General features: G+C 44.3%; 1 protein-coding gene across 3 annotated transcripts in view; it reads left to right on the top strand.

Annotated features, from left to right (window-relative positions):
* The window catches only part of NEURL1 (neuralized E3 ubiquitin protein ligase 1), a 166,617-nt gene that overhangs the window by 91,897 nt on the left and 58,929 nt on the right, over nucleotides 1-15,791 (top strand). For all 3 annotated transcript variants that reach the window (XM_048505269.1, XM_048505268.1, XM_048505270.1), the window contains exon 2: nucleotides 12,923-13,164. In XM_048505269.1, coding sequence (XP_048361226.1) covers nucleotides 12,923-13,164 — 242 coding nt within the window. The remainder of the gene's footprint in view (nucleotides 1-12,922; nucleotides 13,165-15,791) is intronic.

The following is a 15,791-nucleotide window of genomic DNA, read 5'->3' as shown; positions in this document are numbered from 1 at the left end:
GTATTCACAACTACAGACACAACTCTGTTTCATAACTGTTCACTTAAATCCAAGATTGTTGTCTTACGTTGTCCACTTTCACTGACTTTTAACTACTGTTTAAAAGTTCTTATGGTGGTTATTCCTAGCTCTAGTTGTTCCCATCTTTTTGGATACTTTGCAAAATTTTGGCTTTCATCAGTTCTGTTCCTAATTCTATCTCATACTTTTGGTGGAATTGAATAGGATGGCTTCCAAGTCACTGTAGTGTGCATGGAAAATGTGCCCAGGGTAGGCTTTCTATTAAAATATATTTAAACTGGAAGAGAATGCTGGCGGTTCAACAAGTATTCCAGAACTAGATCCCCAAATACTACGACTAGCGTTTCTTTCTTCCTTCCAAAAGATTAACTGCTGATTTATATTTAGTAACAGGAGTGATTTTTTTTTTAAAAAGAAGAAATGTACTCTATCTGAGGCCCACCAAAGGAAAGAAAACTTCTCTTACATAGATTTACAATCCATAGAAATAAAACATGGCCATAAAACATTCACAGCTGGAATCTCCTTTTACCGTCTGGTGTTTGAAGCTTGAACTGCTATTTACACCTCATGAGAGCAATGTAGTTCAAATGAAAATAGCAAGTTTGGAATATTTCTACCCAATTGCATTGCACTTTGAGACATGAAGTTACAGTTGCCAGTCTTGTGCAGGAAACTCACAGCTGGGAGGGGAGTTTGCTGACCACATGAAGACAGGAGCACATTGACATCACTTCCAGTATGATCGGAAGTGATGGCAGTAGGTGTCAGTGGTCTAGCATCCCCCAACTCTATGGTTTAACAGTAGAGTTTTGACCCAATACTAGAACATTGCTGGAGATGCTGTGGTGGCTCTTTCAGTCATGCTGTCATGGGATTCATGGGAGATCTCCTGCCTCCAGCTAGGAACTTGGCAACCCTACAGGGAGTGGAAGTGAATGTTGTGGTGCATCAAAGTCTAGAACTTCACATTGGTGATAACACAGTATTTAGCAATGTAAGCCCTCACAAACATTGCAGGATCAGTGGAGATAGAAGGGTGGAATTTAGCACCTGGAATTTAGGAAGATAATTTTAAAGTGACTAGGGTTGTCTTAGTCTGTCCAACAACCAGTAATTTGAAAGCTGTCATCATTGAACTAATAAGAAGATGCCTTACACCCATGAAGCTGAACTCAGAGGCCCCTTCCGCACACGCAAAATAATGCGTTTTCAAACCACTTTCACAACAAACAGTTCTTCAAGTACATCAAAAGCAGGAAGCCAGCTAGGGAAGCGGTAGGCCCGTTAGATGATGAAGGAACAAAAGGTGTGCTAAAAGATGACAGGGTGATTGCAGAGAAGCTGAATGAATTCTTTGCATCTGTCTTCACCCAAGAGGAGGTGAGGAAAATTCCTGCACCTGAACCAAGCTTCTTAGGAGGTGAATCCGAGGAACTAGCGAAGTTAGTGGTAGACAAGGAAGAAGTTCTGGCAGCCATTGATAAACTAAATGCTACCAAATCCCCTGGCCCAGATTGCATTCATCCAAGAGTTCTTAAAGAGCTCAAGCATGAAATTGCTGATGTTCTCACATTAATATGCAACTTATCCCTGAAATCAGGCTCCATCCCTGAAGACTGGAAGATGGCCAATGTCACACCAATCTTTAAGAAAGGGTCTAGGGCAGGGGTAGGGAACCTGCGGCTCTCCAGATGTTCAGGAACTACAATTCCCATCAGCCTCTGTCAGCATGGCCAATTGGCCATGCTGGTAGGGGCTGATGGGAATTGTAGTTCCTGAACATCTGGAGAGCCGCAGGTTCCCTACCCCTGGTCTAGGGGGGACCCGGGAAATTACAGGCCAGTCAGTTTGACATCTGTTCCTGGTAAATTAGTAGAATCTATCATTAAAGATAAAATTATTAAACATGTAGAAAAGCTAGACCTGCTGAGGAAGAGTCAGCATGGCTTTTGTAGAGGCAAGTCCTGTCTTACAAACTTACTAGAGTTCTTTGAGGGTATAAACAGACATGTGGATAAGGGGGAACCAGTGGACATTGTCTACTTGGATTTCCAAAAGGCTTTTGACAAAGTTCCTCACCAGAGACTGTTGAGAAAACTGAGCAATGAAGGAATAAGAGGGGAAGTCCTCCTATGGATTAAAAACTGGTTGAGGAACAGGAAACAAAGGGTGGGTATAAATGGGAAGTTCTCACAATGGAGAGATGTAGGGAGTGGTGTCCTCCAAGGATCCGTTTTGGGACCAGTGCTCTTTAACTTATTCATAAATGACCTGGAAGTAGGGGTGGCTAGTGTGGTGGCCAAGTTTGCAGATGATACCAAATTATGTAGGGTGGTAAGAACCACAAAGGATTGCGAAGAGCTCCAAGCGGACCTTGATAAAATTAGGTGAGTGGGCTAAGAAATGGCAAATGCAGTTCAATGTAGCTAAATGTAAAGTGATGCACATAGGGGCAAAAAATCCAAACTTCACATACACGCTACAGGGGTCAGTGCTATCAGTCACAGACCAGGAAAGGGATTTGGGCGTCTTAGTTGATAGTTCCATGGGAATGTCAACTCAGTGCATGGCAGCTGTGAAAAAGGCAAACTCTATGCTGGGGATCATTAGGAAAGGAGTTGATAATAAAACTGCAAAGATTGTCATGCCCTTATATAAAGCAGTGGTGCGACCGCACTTGGAGTACTGTGTTCAGTTCTGGTCGCCACATCTCAAAAAGGATATCGAAGAGATAGAAAAAGTGCAGAGAAGGGCAACGAGGATGATTGAAGGATTGGCGCACCTTCCTTATGAGGAGAGGCTGCAGCGTTTGGGACTCTTTAGTTTGGAGAGAAGACGTCTGAGGGGGGATATGATTGAAGTCTATAAAATTATGCATGGGGTAGAAAATGTTGACAGAGAGAAATTTTTCTCTCTTTCTCACAATACTAGAACCAGGGGGCATACATTGAAAATGCTGGGGGGAAGAATTAGGACTAATAAAAGGAAACACTTCTTCACGCAACGTGTGATTGGTGTTTGGAATATGCTGCCACAGGAGGGGGTGATGGCCACTAATCTGGATAGCTTTAAAAGGGGCTTGGACAGATTTATGGAGGAGAAGTCAATCTATGGCTACCAATCTTGATCCTCCTTGATCTCAGATTGCAAATGCCTTAGCAGACCAGGTGCTCGGGAGCAGCAGCAGCAGCAGAAGGCCATTGCTTTCACATCCTGCATGTGAGCTCCCAAAGGCACCTGGTGGGCCACTGCGAGTAGCAGAATGCTGGACTAGATGGACTCTGGTCTGATCCAGCAGGCTAGTTCTTATGTTCTTATGTTCTTAACTGTTTGCAAGTGGATTTTGCCATTCCACACAGCTTCAAAGACACTGAAAGCAGTTTGAAAGTGCATTATTCTGCTTGTGCGGAATGAGCCAGAAACTTAGGGCTGTCTCATGTGATTGGTTGAGATAGCTATTTTAATGTGCTTATAAACGGTTTTGAATGAAAGATCAAATTTATGAAAACCAGTAAAACCAGCAGCTGTCCATTCATTTGCATTCTCTGTGGTTGCTCCCACATCGTGAAATGGCCTGCCTGACATTTTTAGGAAGACCCCCTCTTGTTTCTGTTCTTTTGCACAATGTGCAAAACAAAAATAATTTTATAATGGAGTAAGAACTATAGTATAACAGATGAACTCAGAAAGCTGTTTCTATAAGGAATAATAGTATACTCTACTGCACTTTATTGTACCAACCCACTTTTTATCTTCAATTCACTGTCTTCTGCCTTTGTGACCTTCTCTTCAGTATATGTCAAAGTTCAGACAGTTTTGTTGCTTTAGAGAATTTCTTTGCCTACACTGATCTTTGATCTTTGAAATTGTTTTTATTGTGTTTTATAATCTGCCTTGAATCTCAGCAAGAAAGACAGGCTACAAAGGAAGTTAATAATAATATTACCTTTTGGTAAATCTGAGTTGCTTGGTGTGACATTGTAGATAGAACATTAACTTGTGTACTTAGAAACGGTAAGGTTTTATGCTGACAGTGGTATTTGGGTTTGTATTTAAACTTTTTTTGCAGAAAGCTTGCAAGGATCACCATCTCCTTGATGTATCTGCCACCTTTTGACACTGTCACTTCCATTACTGTCTTCTCCTCTCAGCCTCATACATCACAACTACCTTCATCTTTTATTATTTGTTATGCAGCTATGAGCCTATAGTTAATTCACAGTTAGTATGCGAGTCCAGGAACAGCGATAAGATTTCTTTAATGCTATTCCTGAGACAGATTTCTTTTTTAATTATGGAATACAGTCACCTTCAAGTGTACATTGACATTTGTTCCTGACACATTGTTAGCAGAGGGTTTACATTCAGAAAGTGCCAACTTTTTTGTATTTGTGCAAATAATTTTGCAGAGCTACTGTTGTCTTTAATAATACTGACAGTGTCATCCTAGGAAAAGCTATATTCTTCTTAAGCCTGTGAACTCCAATGAATATAGAAGGATATAACTGCTTAGGGATGGCACTGTGAGTCTTCTAATTGAACACAGAGTATGTTCAAAGATGCATTCTTCCTTTTGCTTAGTGGTGCGTGCCACCCTATCATAGTGAATGAATATTCATCTTCAACTGTTGTTATAGAACAGTATACCTTCCCTGAGCTATGAAAAACTGTTCTAATACTGTGAGTATACATGAGGTTTTTTGTTAAATTTTATATGAGAAGCTGCACACTGTTTTGGTTACTATAATGCTGTAGTTTTAAAAGGCTACTACTATGACCTGGGAAGAATAAATGAAGCTCTAACAGTTGTTAGAATAGGTGCTTTAGTACATATTCTAATTACAGTTTTTATTAGAGGCTTGCCTTTGCTTTTAATTTGTTTTATTGTTATTTAGTTTTCCCTCATGAGCAATAGCAAACCTGTGGTTGAAAAAGAGGATAGTTTTTACCTTTCTGCGAAATAGCATCATTAGTTCACATTTCCACACAAGTAGTAGTTTATCTATACTGAGGTGATGGATTTGCCTAAGGATGCAAGCTATTATAACAATCCCAGTGCTTCCTGAAATCTCTATGGGAATGTGGTGGTGGTGATGGTTCTCTGTGCTTGTGGAAAGTTAGATATTTACTTGCAGGCAGATTTTGATGTGGCATTTAAACCTTGTGGCTCTGAAAATTCAGCTCTCATGACATAATAATGGTGTAGAATTTGTGTGCATGGTGCTATTAAATACAGTTTAATAACAGTTAATGAAAGAAATATGGTATCTGTGTAGACAGTAGATCAGAAGCAAAACTACTTGCCTCATCCAACATGACCTTATACCATAGGCAAGATTGCACATTTTTTCATGGCTAGACTTCTGTTGTTAAATTTCTGTAGCAATGGAGAATTTAGGGATCTTCAAACATATTTTTTTGCAGCCAGTATCTGTTGATAAATGACTAAAATTATTAGTGTAGCCATCAACAAATGCAGGAAGACTAAATCAATTTGTTTTACTGCCTGTAGGATCACTGACTAATGGATTTGCACCCATCCCTTCTAGACTTACTTTTCTTTCTGCACCTCCCACCCTATTAGCAACTGTTGATAGACAAGTGTCCTGAAACTTTGAGTAGGTGTGCTGGACCAACACTGAAGAAAAAAATGAATCTCAGACTCCATTCTGAAACCTTTGAATGAACTGCATATCCAAAAAAATAAATAAATGAGGACATCATAACTACACTCCAGCCAAGGCAGTTTTATTTGTAAAGATATATATATATGGTAGACCGATTACACACAGCACAAATAAGACATCCTGAGGATGGGTAAAAAGGTGTCTTGGGGAGGTACTCTGCCCAGCTTTCCCCTCAAAACATCTCCAGGATCATCAGGATGCTTATTTCTGCTCAAGCCATCTTTTTTTGAAGTCACTAAAATGTCAACTTTACTTTAGAGTCCACCCTCCAAAGAAGCCATTTTTGCCAGGAGAACTGATTTTAGACATTTAGACGTCAGTTGTAGTAGCAAGAGATCTCCAGGTTCTTCCTGAAGGCTGGCAACCATAGTGGGAAGGAAGAATTGAGAGCACTGGTTCTGTCCCTGCCTCTATGCAATTGCCTTATCATCTGTGGGGTCGTGAAGGAAGGAATCTGCAAATTCTCTCACTCTGCATGAAGGAAGGATCTGCAAATTCTCTCACTCTGCATGGTCAATGATGTTTGGACTGCAGCAGTGCTGATCCTGAGAAGGAGGCGGCATATGTGCAGCTACTTCCTCTACACAGTTGTGCCCAGAAGATGACTAAATGATCACCAAGTGGAAGCAGGTGGTGAGCTCTTACGCTCATGAAAATGTGGGCCTGTGGTGTATGTAGCTAGTAATGGAAGGGGACAGCCCAGGAGAGGAAGTTCCATAATACTGGCACCACAACTGAGAAGGTCCTTCCTACTTGACTCCTGAAATTTGTAAAAATATTTTAGTAAACTATACAGATAGTTCTGGATTGTGAATTTTGCTGCAAATAACACCAAAATAAATACAGTTAGCAGAGTTGTCAATTCCTTCTTGACAAAATAAAAGAAAAATTGATGTTAGTTTGGCAAGAATGGGCAATTAATTGATGCCCTTTCTTCATACTTCTTACTCTAATAACACAAGTGTACTTTAATTGTGTAGCCTCTCTTTCAGCTGTGGTTGCTTTCAGCCTTTCAGGCAAAGGGGGAAACAAAAATCATAAAGCTTATGTGTTTTGGAGGTTGCAACACTTTAGAAGGTATTGAACTGTGGCCACTTAAAGAGAGCGCTGTTGACGACTGAGAGTATTGCCTTCCTTTACATTATTAATGAATTATCTATCCAGTGTTTTTGCTTCCCATATACTCTATCTTGTTTACTGTAATTTCCCTCACTCTCCATCCATCCCAAACCTACTTTGCAACCATGTGGTTAAATGCTTTATAATAATATGGTTGTTCTGCACTGCAGATGTTTTAAGTAGTGTGTTACATAAGAAGATCCTGGCCCTGCTGCATCAGACCAGTGGTTTATCCTAGTGTAGAATCCTGTCTCACATGGTGGCGCAACAACAGAGGATAGAGATTGAAACTTTCACTTGATTTTGCCTCCTGGCATTGGTATTCAGAGGTTTACTGTTTCTAAATGTGGAGGTTTCCTTTAGTTACCATGACTGGTAGCCACTGATAGATCTTTCTAATCCCCTTTTAAAGCTGGCTATGCCTGTAGCCATCACTGCATCCTCTGGCATCTAATTCCACATTTTAATCACTTGTTTTATTAAAAAGAATTTCCTTTTGTCCACCTTGAATCTACTGCCCATCAGCTTAACTGGATGCCCCCAAACTGTAGTATTTGGGGAGAGGGACAAAAAGTTCTTTTTATCAGCTCTGTCCAACATGTGCATAGTTTATAAATCTATCATTTCCCCTGAAGGAAAGATAAAATCTTGGAACCTAAGCAGAGTCAGTAGTTGGAAGGGAGACCTCCAATGAAGGCACTGCGGAGGAAGGCAATGGCAAACCACCTCTGCTTCTTGTTTGCCTTGGAAACCTCTTCCTGGGATTGCCACAGGTCTGTTATGACTTGATGGCAGTTTGCACATGCTCATCCTGTTTCCTCGTAGTCATCTTTTTTACTAAACTGAAAAGTCCCACTCTCTTCACAGGGAAGGGGCTGCAACCCCCTATGAAAGTTCTGTATGTTTTATTTGAAGTACCAACCCCAGAAGGTAGCATGTTTCGTTGAATACCTTTTCAAGCATATTAGAGAGCTCTTTTTGAAATAATGGCCTTCCATGTGTGTTTCTAATACTAGGGGCCAATGAGACATTGCACTGGGAGCTATTTAGTAGATTGTTCCATATACTGGATTACAAGACAGAGTGGAGGCATTAGTATATAAACAATTACAGTATATAATCAGAGCCAGGAAAGGTCAGGGATTTGTGCTGTGCTGCCCTGAAGCAGATTTTTTATTTAAACCTCCTTGACATTTGCTTAGCTATTCAGAGACTTCAGGGGGAGAAAAAAATAAAGGTTGTCCTGTTGGTCCAGTAGAAAAAGACCCAATGTGAGGACTCAGAATTTTGTAACATTTTAATTGGTCATAATAAAATTATTACTACATTTGTTCGGAGAGGGGAACCTAGAGATCTTTCCCCATGGTTCCCATGGCTGTTACGTAGTTTCCACAAAATTTATCCAAAATAAGCCTTCCAAGATTTTAAAGCAATGCCCAGTTGCCCTACTTAAAAATTGGTAAAAGAGGAAATATGTTGAAACGTCACCATTCATGCTTCCATCCCAGGCAGTCTCCCATTATTTTGATTGTGTCTCAGCATCCACAGTCCACCTTCTTGTCTCCAATGAGCTCAAGCCAGCAGCTTCCTTCTTTGCTCCCCAAATGCCCAGTTAGCCTCCAAAACTGGTTGCGGGTACTGTGGGCACACTGATGCTTCATTCTTGTTACCTAACTGCATACATGTAAGCATCCTTCATACAGCTTCTTTCATAAGCTACATCTGGCAATAGACTTGGCGGTATTCAGTGTATTCTGAAGTCTCCCCCAAGCATTCTTCTGCCCATGCTGAATACCTTGCTGGGCAAAACAGTTTGTTGTGTGCCCCTCCCTGGAGCTACAGACACAACCTTCCCCCATCCAGCAGACGGGAAGGTAAATGTTCACAGCATTTAACCAAAACAAGTCTTCCAGCTATGTAAAGTAGCAGCCAATTGTTCTGTTGACAGGAATAACAGAGCATGGTTGCTCTCTACCATCTTCGGGGCAGCCCTGTGCATGGTTGAAGGTTTAAGCCCATCTGTGCACATGTAAAGGAGCTGCACATATGACTGGTGTTCGCTTTGGGGTTTTTTTTCACCATAGGAGTGCTGAAATTGCTACAAGGCTAACAGCTGTTTGGTTTTAGAGTGTGGCTTTCCTCCCTTTTAACTAAATGAACCTGGTTTCTTCAACATCACTTGCACATATGTCTTTGCACGTATATCTAAATGGACTTACATACTTGCAAACTGGTTTTGGGCTTTAGACATATTCCTTTAAATTATTTGTATGTGGTATTTGTATGTTTTTTTAAACATTCCCCTGCAAGCTTCGTGTCCTGAGACGGTGCCTGCATCTAGCTTGGAGGCTCAACCCCCAGCCTAGGACTAGCCCAGTGCTGCCACACCATGGTGAGCCTGAAAACCCGGAGGGCCATGGGCCTGATCTCTACAACCACCTCCCACATGAGGGAGAGCCACCTCCTGCTCTGGGAACCCTCCCAGTCCCCAGATGCCTGTCTGGCCAGCTGCAACAGCAGCAGCAGCCAGGCACATAGGAGCATTGAGCCATGGCACAGAGCTGCCCTACCCCGCAAGTGATGGAGGCCATGACAGTGGACTGCGCTACTTCAGGCAGGCACCAGAAGCAGGTGAAGGCATTGATGGGCAGCAGTGGAAGCAGACAAGAGACCAGGGAGGCAAACTAGGCCTTGGTGTTGGGTGGAGCCAGGGAGCGGGGTCCAGAGGCGTTCCTCCCATTGGGCAAAGTGGGCAGTTGCCCTGGGCGCAGCTCTGTGGGGGGCGCAAAAACTGCAGGTTCATTTGTGGGATTTTTTGTATTTTCAGTGTTTTTCTTTGGCCTGCAGAGGGCACAGTTTTTAGGCTAGCAGCACCAAAATTTCAGGGATGTTTCGGGAGACTCTCCTGATGCTATCACCCAGGTTTTGTGAAGTTTGGTCCAGGGGCTCCAAAGCTATGGACTCCCAAAGGGGGTGCCCCATCATCCATTGTTTCCAATGGGAGCTAACAGAAGATGGGGGCTACACCTTTGAGGGTCCATAACTTTGGACTCCCTGAACCAAACTTCACCAAACCTGGGTGGTATCATTAGGAGAGTCTCCTAAAGATACCCTGAAAGTTTGGTGCTGCTAGCTTAACAATTGCACCCCTGACAGCAGGCACCTTCCAAATTTCCCCAGATTTTCCTTTTAAATCCCCCCGCCTTAGACATGGATTTAAAGGGAGAATCTGAGGACCCCAGTTTAAACATTGAAAGGGATGCTGTTTCAGGGTGGGGGAGAATCAACCCCAAAATAGCATCACTTTCAATGTTGTTTAAACTGGGAACCCCAGATTCTCCCTTTAAGGTGGATTTAAAAGGAGAATCTGAGCTCCCTAGTTTAAACACCATTGAAAATGATGCTGTTTGGGGGTGGATTCCAGCATCACTTGTTTAAACTAGGGAGCCCAGATTCTCCTTTGAAACATTGAAAGTGATGCTGTTTTCCCCAATTGGGGGTACTGGATACAACACCATAAAATGTTTTCATAGCAGTAATAAAACATTTTGAAAGCATTTTAAAAATGTTTTCAAAAATTATTTCTGCTGTGTGGCATGGCTTATTGCTGTGTTCAGATTTGTGAGTTGGGGCATGTTCTATAATGTGATGGTGACTTTGAAACAACCTGGTGTAAAAAAATCATTGCTTGGTCACAGTGGGGGAGGGTGGCTGCCCATGGGGGGCGCCAAACTCCAGTTTGCCTAGATACGCCACTGGGCGTAGCTACAAGGGGGGGGGTGCGTGTTGCATTGGGCATGCGCCTGGGGGGGCATCAAACTCAGGTTTTGCCCAGGGCTCCAGTTTGCCTAGTTACGCCACTGGCGGGGTCGGGGTAGGTCTAGGACAGGTTGGGAATAGGCAGAGAGTGACAGGGAGGACAGGCTGTGGGGTCAAGGAGGCACAGGCTCACTTCCAGCCCCAAGGCCCTGTTGGACAGGGAATGGGGAATGGGGCAAGGAGAAAGTTGCCTATAGGAGAAAAGTAAGGAGAAGGGCCAAGGAGGCCCAGTTTTCCCTGCTCCGTGAAGCCGCTGTCGACAGGACTTTAGCTGCTGTTAAACCTACTACCTGTCCTCTGGACCCGTGCCCGTCTTGGCTTGTGAAAGCCTGCCGAGCGGAGTTACGGCCCCATCTGTTGAGTATCATCAATAGCTCCCTTGAGCAAGGAGTCTTTCCGGATGGGTTGAAGGAGGCAGTGGTCCACCCACTCTTAAAAAGACCATCATTAGATCCTGGGGATCTGGCCAATTACCGCCCCGTCTCGAATCTTTCGTTTCTGGTGAAGGTAATTGAGAGAGTGGTGCTGGAGCAGCTTCAAGGTTTCCTGGATGACGCATCGGCTTTTGACCCCTTCCAGTCCGGCTTCCGTGCTGGCCATGGGACGGAGACTGTTCTTGTCGCCGTCACAGATACACTCCGTATGCAGCTTGACGGTGGCGGATCGGCGCTGCTGGTATTGCTAGATCTTGCCGCAGCGTTTGATGTGGTCGACCATGACCTTTTGACCCACCGCCTGGCCGCCTCTGGAGTGCGGGGCACTGTCCTTCAATGGATTGCCTCGTTTCTCTGGGGTCGGAGTCAGCAAGTGAGATGTGGGGATGAGGCCTCCCGGAAGTGCCCGCTTTATTGCAGTGTACCCCAGGGGGCATTATTATCCCTGCTGTTATTTAATATCTACATGCGACCCCTTGCTCAGCTGGTACGGAGTTTTGGGCTGTCTTGTCATCAGTATGCGGATGACACCCAGCTCATTCTGTTGATGGAGGGGGGAACAGCCGCCGTCCCTGCAGCTCTACAGCATTGCTTGGAGGTGGTCGCTGGTTGGTTGCGACAGAGCAGGTTAAAGCTGAATCCATCGAAGACGGAGATCCTCTGGCTGGGCCGTGAGGGGGAGAGGGGGATGTTTCAGCCGCCGATGTGGGAGGGGGTCACATTGGCACCGACCCCCTCCGTACGCAACCTGGGGGTCCACCTGGATTCATCTCTATCAATGGAGACCTAGGTGGCCCATATAACCCGGGTTGCTTTTTTCCATCTTCGTCCGGCCCGGCGGCTGGCCCCCTTCCTCTCCCAGACCGACCTGGCCACAGTGATCCATGCAGCGGTCATCTCCAGGTTAGACTATTGTAACTCGCTCTACGCGGGCCTTCCCTTGCGTCTGATTCGGAAGCTAAAACTGGTCCAAAATGCAGCTGCGCGCCTGCTCACAGGCAGTGCCACCTGGGATCATATCCAGCCTGTGCTGCGCCAGCTGCACTGGCTCCCAGTAGAGTTCCGAATCATTTTCAAGGTGTTGGTGTTGACCTTTAAGGCCTTACGCGGCCTGGGACCTTCGTACCTTCGGGACCGCATCACCCCACACGTCCCTGTACGGCCCCTCCGTTCAGCGGAGGCCAATCTACTGGTGGTCCCTGGCCCCTCGATGATACGGCTGGCCTCCACACGGGCCAGAGCCTTTACGGCTCTGGCCCCAGCCTGTTGGAACGCTCTTTCGCCAGCTGTCCAGGCCCTGCAGGACCTTACTGAATTCCGCAGGGCCTGCAAGACAGAGCTGTTCCACCGGGCCTTTGGAGGAACCAGCCGTTGATGGTGCCCCCCCCCCCCGGCCTTCTACATCTGTGCCTCTTGTCATCCTGGGATTGGCTGCTCTTCCCCCCCTGAAAGAAGGTTTGAAATATGGAATTGTCGGACGCCATTCTGCAAACCAATTCTAGTTATTATGCTTAGTTTTCTATTTTATCGCTGCTTTTAATAGTTTTAGTCGTTTTATTTTGTACATGTTGGTTATTGTGCTGTACACAATAAATAAAAATAAATAAAATGTTGCTGGCTGCCAGTTTTTAGAGCTGCAGAACTTAGTGTTCCAGGCAGCCAGTGAGACCTCTTCCCTCCATTCTGAGGCCTGTTCAGACTCCTGGAAGCTTGAGGGAGTGACCCTGGGAAATCCAGGAGAGGTGACCCCAACACCAGGGGGTGCCACACTTAGTAATTAGAGATAACATGTTATGACAGTCACCAGATTTTTACAATTCTCATTTTCCTCTTTTTCAGACTCTATAGGTGGGCCTTTTCCTTCTTCCTCTCACCGATGCCACCACAAGCAAAAGCACTGTTTGCCCATCCCACAGTGTGGCACTCTCTCAATCAGTCCACTCTTGTTCCATCCACATACCAAAGGATCGCAGATCATCATGGATACCACACAGAAGGCGGTCAAGCGCCAGGCCAGCTTCTGCAATGCCATCACCTTCAGCAATAGGCCAATTGTTATCTATGAGCAAGTCAGGCTCAAGGTGAGTTGATGCTTTGTGAGATAGTATTCCAAGTTCTCCCAGTATCTTGCCAAATACATTGATATTCCACATTTGAAAGAGAAATCACTAAAATTGTTTGGTTAGATCCAGTGGCTTCCTTTGGCTAAGTCTTGCTGCATCACTAAAATTATTGGGTTAGATCCAGTAGTGGGATTCAAATAATTTAACAACCGGTTCTGGTGGTGGGATTCAAATAATTTAACAACTGGTTGTTTACAAGCACCAACTTAATAACTGGCTCTGCCGAAGTGGTGCGAACCTGCTGAATCCCACCACTGGATAGATCCAGTTGCTTCCTTTGGCTAAGTCTTGCCTCCTCCCTTTGCGGAAGGAAGTCATTGGATCCAACCTGCTGTGTCCTTTACTTCTGAAATTCTTGGTTACAGCTCTGTTTGTGGTAAGAGGATTACAACAGTTAAGATGCTGGAACAGAAGTCAAATGTAGCTTTCCATGGAGTGGTTTACTTGAAATCAAACCTCTTCAACTTCTTCTATGTAACTCAGCAAGGTAGAGTTGCCAGATTGAATTTCATGGTGCAAGACAGCAGTAGCTTCAATCTGGAAGTTCTAAGAAGCAATTTAATAAAGATTGCCAACCATCTGGTAAGTCCTAGAGATCTCTTGGAATCACAACTGATCTTCAGAGTACAAAGATCACTCCCTCTAGAAAAAATGGCTGCTTTGGAGGATGAATTCTGTGGTATTATAGCCTATTGATGTCATACCCCTCCTAAGGACCCACTTCCAAATTTCCAGAAATTTCCCAACCTAGAGCTAGCAATAGAAATTTGAAACAAAGCATAAAGTATTAGGCATGAAATATTAATCTATGCAGAAAACAGTTTGCACTCTATAATGCAAAATGTGCTCACTAGTATAGTTCACAGTTGTGCTCTTTTTATTGAAGCACTTTCCTGAATTATTCTGTTACAATAGAATCATATTACCTTTATAACATGCCTTCCTGAACAATTGTTTTGAAACACAAGTGCAGAGTCTCTTAGCGTTGGGATCTGTATTTTTGTTACCGTCCATTGAGAAGCAGGATGGGTGGTAGACCTGCCCTCTGCTCTCCCAATACTTTTCAATGAGAATCAATGATCTAAGTTTCTCAGTTTCATGTCTGTATATCTTTGAATAGAGCTCCTCCAAGATAAAATAAAAAAGCAACAACTATATATTGACAGAATTGGCCGGAATTGCTGATTACAACTATGTACTTTTCATGCAGAAAAGGCACACAGGATTGGAGCCTGCAGAGCAAACGTCCTGGGGCAACCTTTAGCAAATTGAGACAGGGAGAATCCCTTTAGCAGCACACAAAATGTCAGGCACAAGTGAGGGTGAAACAGACCAGAACACTTACCAATCAAGTGGGGGAAAGTCTCTTTTCTCCTCTGACACCTGTGCTGTTTGGAAAACAAATGAGAAGCGGCTTTTTAAAAGACATCCCGAGAATATCTTTTGGCAGGAAGCGGGGGGGAAGGACTTCCTTCCTCTCGGCTCTGTGGTGGATTGAGCATGGGGGGTGATCCGTAGGGTAAGGGGAGCTAGGGGAGCTCCCCGGTTTTGGACACCTCCTTAAGAGGTTGGGGTGAAGCAAGCCGAACGTTGGAACGCCCCACAGGGGGGCTAGGAAGCTTGTGCCCCCTAATGGGGATCGGAGGGAGTCTCCAGTCATGGGCACTTCGCCAGCCTGGAGTGTCTCGCCCCAGTCCCCTTGCCTGTTAGATTCCTCCAACAGCGGGCTGGAGAAATAATAGGGCTTTGCTATGGGGTTGGCAACCGTGCCGCCCAGAAGAACGGGATCACTACCCATGCTGCGCCATTTGTTTCCCTATGCTTTCTGTTAATAAATTCTCTGGCTATGGCCTGTTTTTTACCCACAATACGTCTCAAGGTGTTGTTTGTAACTGGGAGATAAGAAACAAGCAAGGGGGTGGGGCACCTCTGCCTGCAATATCTTTTGGGTGTATGGAGTGAAATTAAGAAGTTGCCTCTTTTTAAGATATCCCCAGATATCTTATTTGTGCTGTGCGGATTGGAGCACTGTCACCTATTACTCGAAACAGTAGGGAGTTGCTAATCATACTTGGAACAGAAAGGGTCATGGCTGAGTTATATAGCAACAAAAATGGATGCATTGTAGGATTTTTTTTTTCTAACTGTACCTATGCAAATGTTTACTTTCAGACAGCCAGGTCTGCTCACAAAACCAAAGATGTATTGGGTAAACTGGTTCCTTGGAAGATCAAACCTCTCCCAGATATTCCTGTATGGACTGGAAAGCCTCTCTACGTTATATCAGTAGAAAGGACACCTTCCTCACCTTTGTTTGTTTGTTTATTTATTAAATTTCTGCCCTGCCCTCCCCCTGAAGGGGCTCAGTCACTGGGTCACTGGATCTGTATGAATCACTGTGGCTAGATCGAAGCGCAATCACTAAATTCCTTGTAAAGTTCCATCTCTTATAAGTACTTCTCATAAATTCCATCTCATGCTAAGTACTTGTATTAATGGCACTATGGCAGCTTTCTCGAGTCCCTTCCGCCCTCTGCCCCCCAGTTACACTGAAACCTCATCTCATCATAATAGATAGCCAATGT

This window comes from Sphaerodactylus townsendi, linkage group LG08 (assembly GCF_021028975.2).
Source record: "Sphaerodactylus townsendi isolate TG3544 linkage group LG08, MPM_Stown_v2.3, whole genome shotgun sequence".
NCBI lineage: Eukaryota > Metazoa > Chordata > Lepidosauria > Squamata > Sphaerodactylidae > Sphaerodactylus > Sphaerodactylus townsendi.
This window is presented reverse-complemented; position numbering and strand designations above follow the sequence as displayed.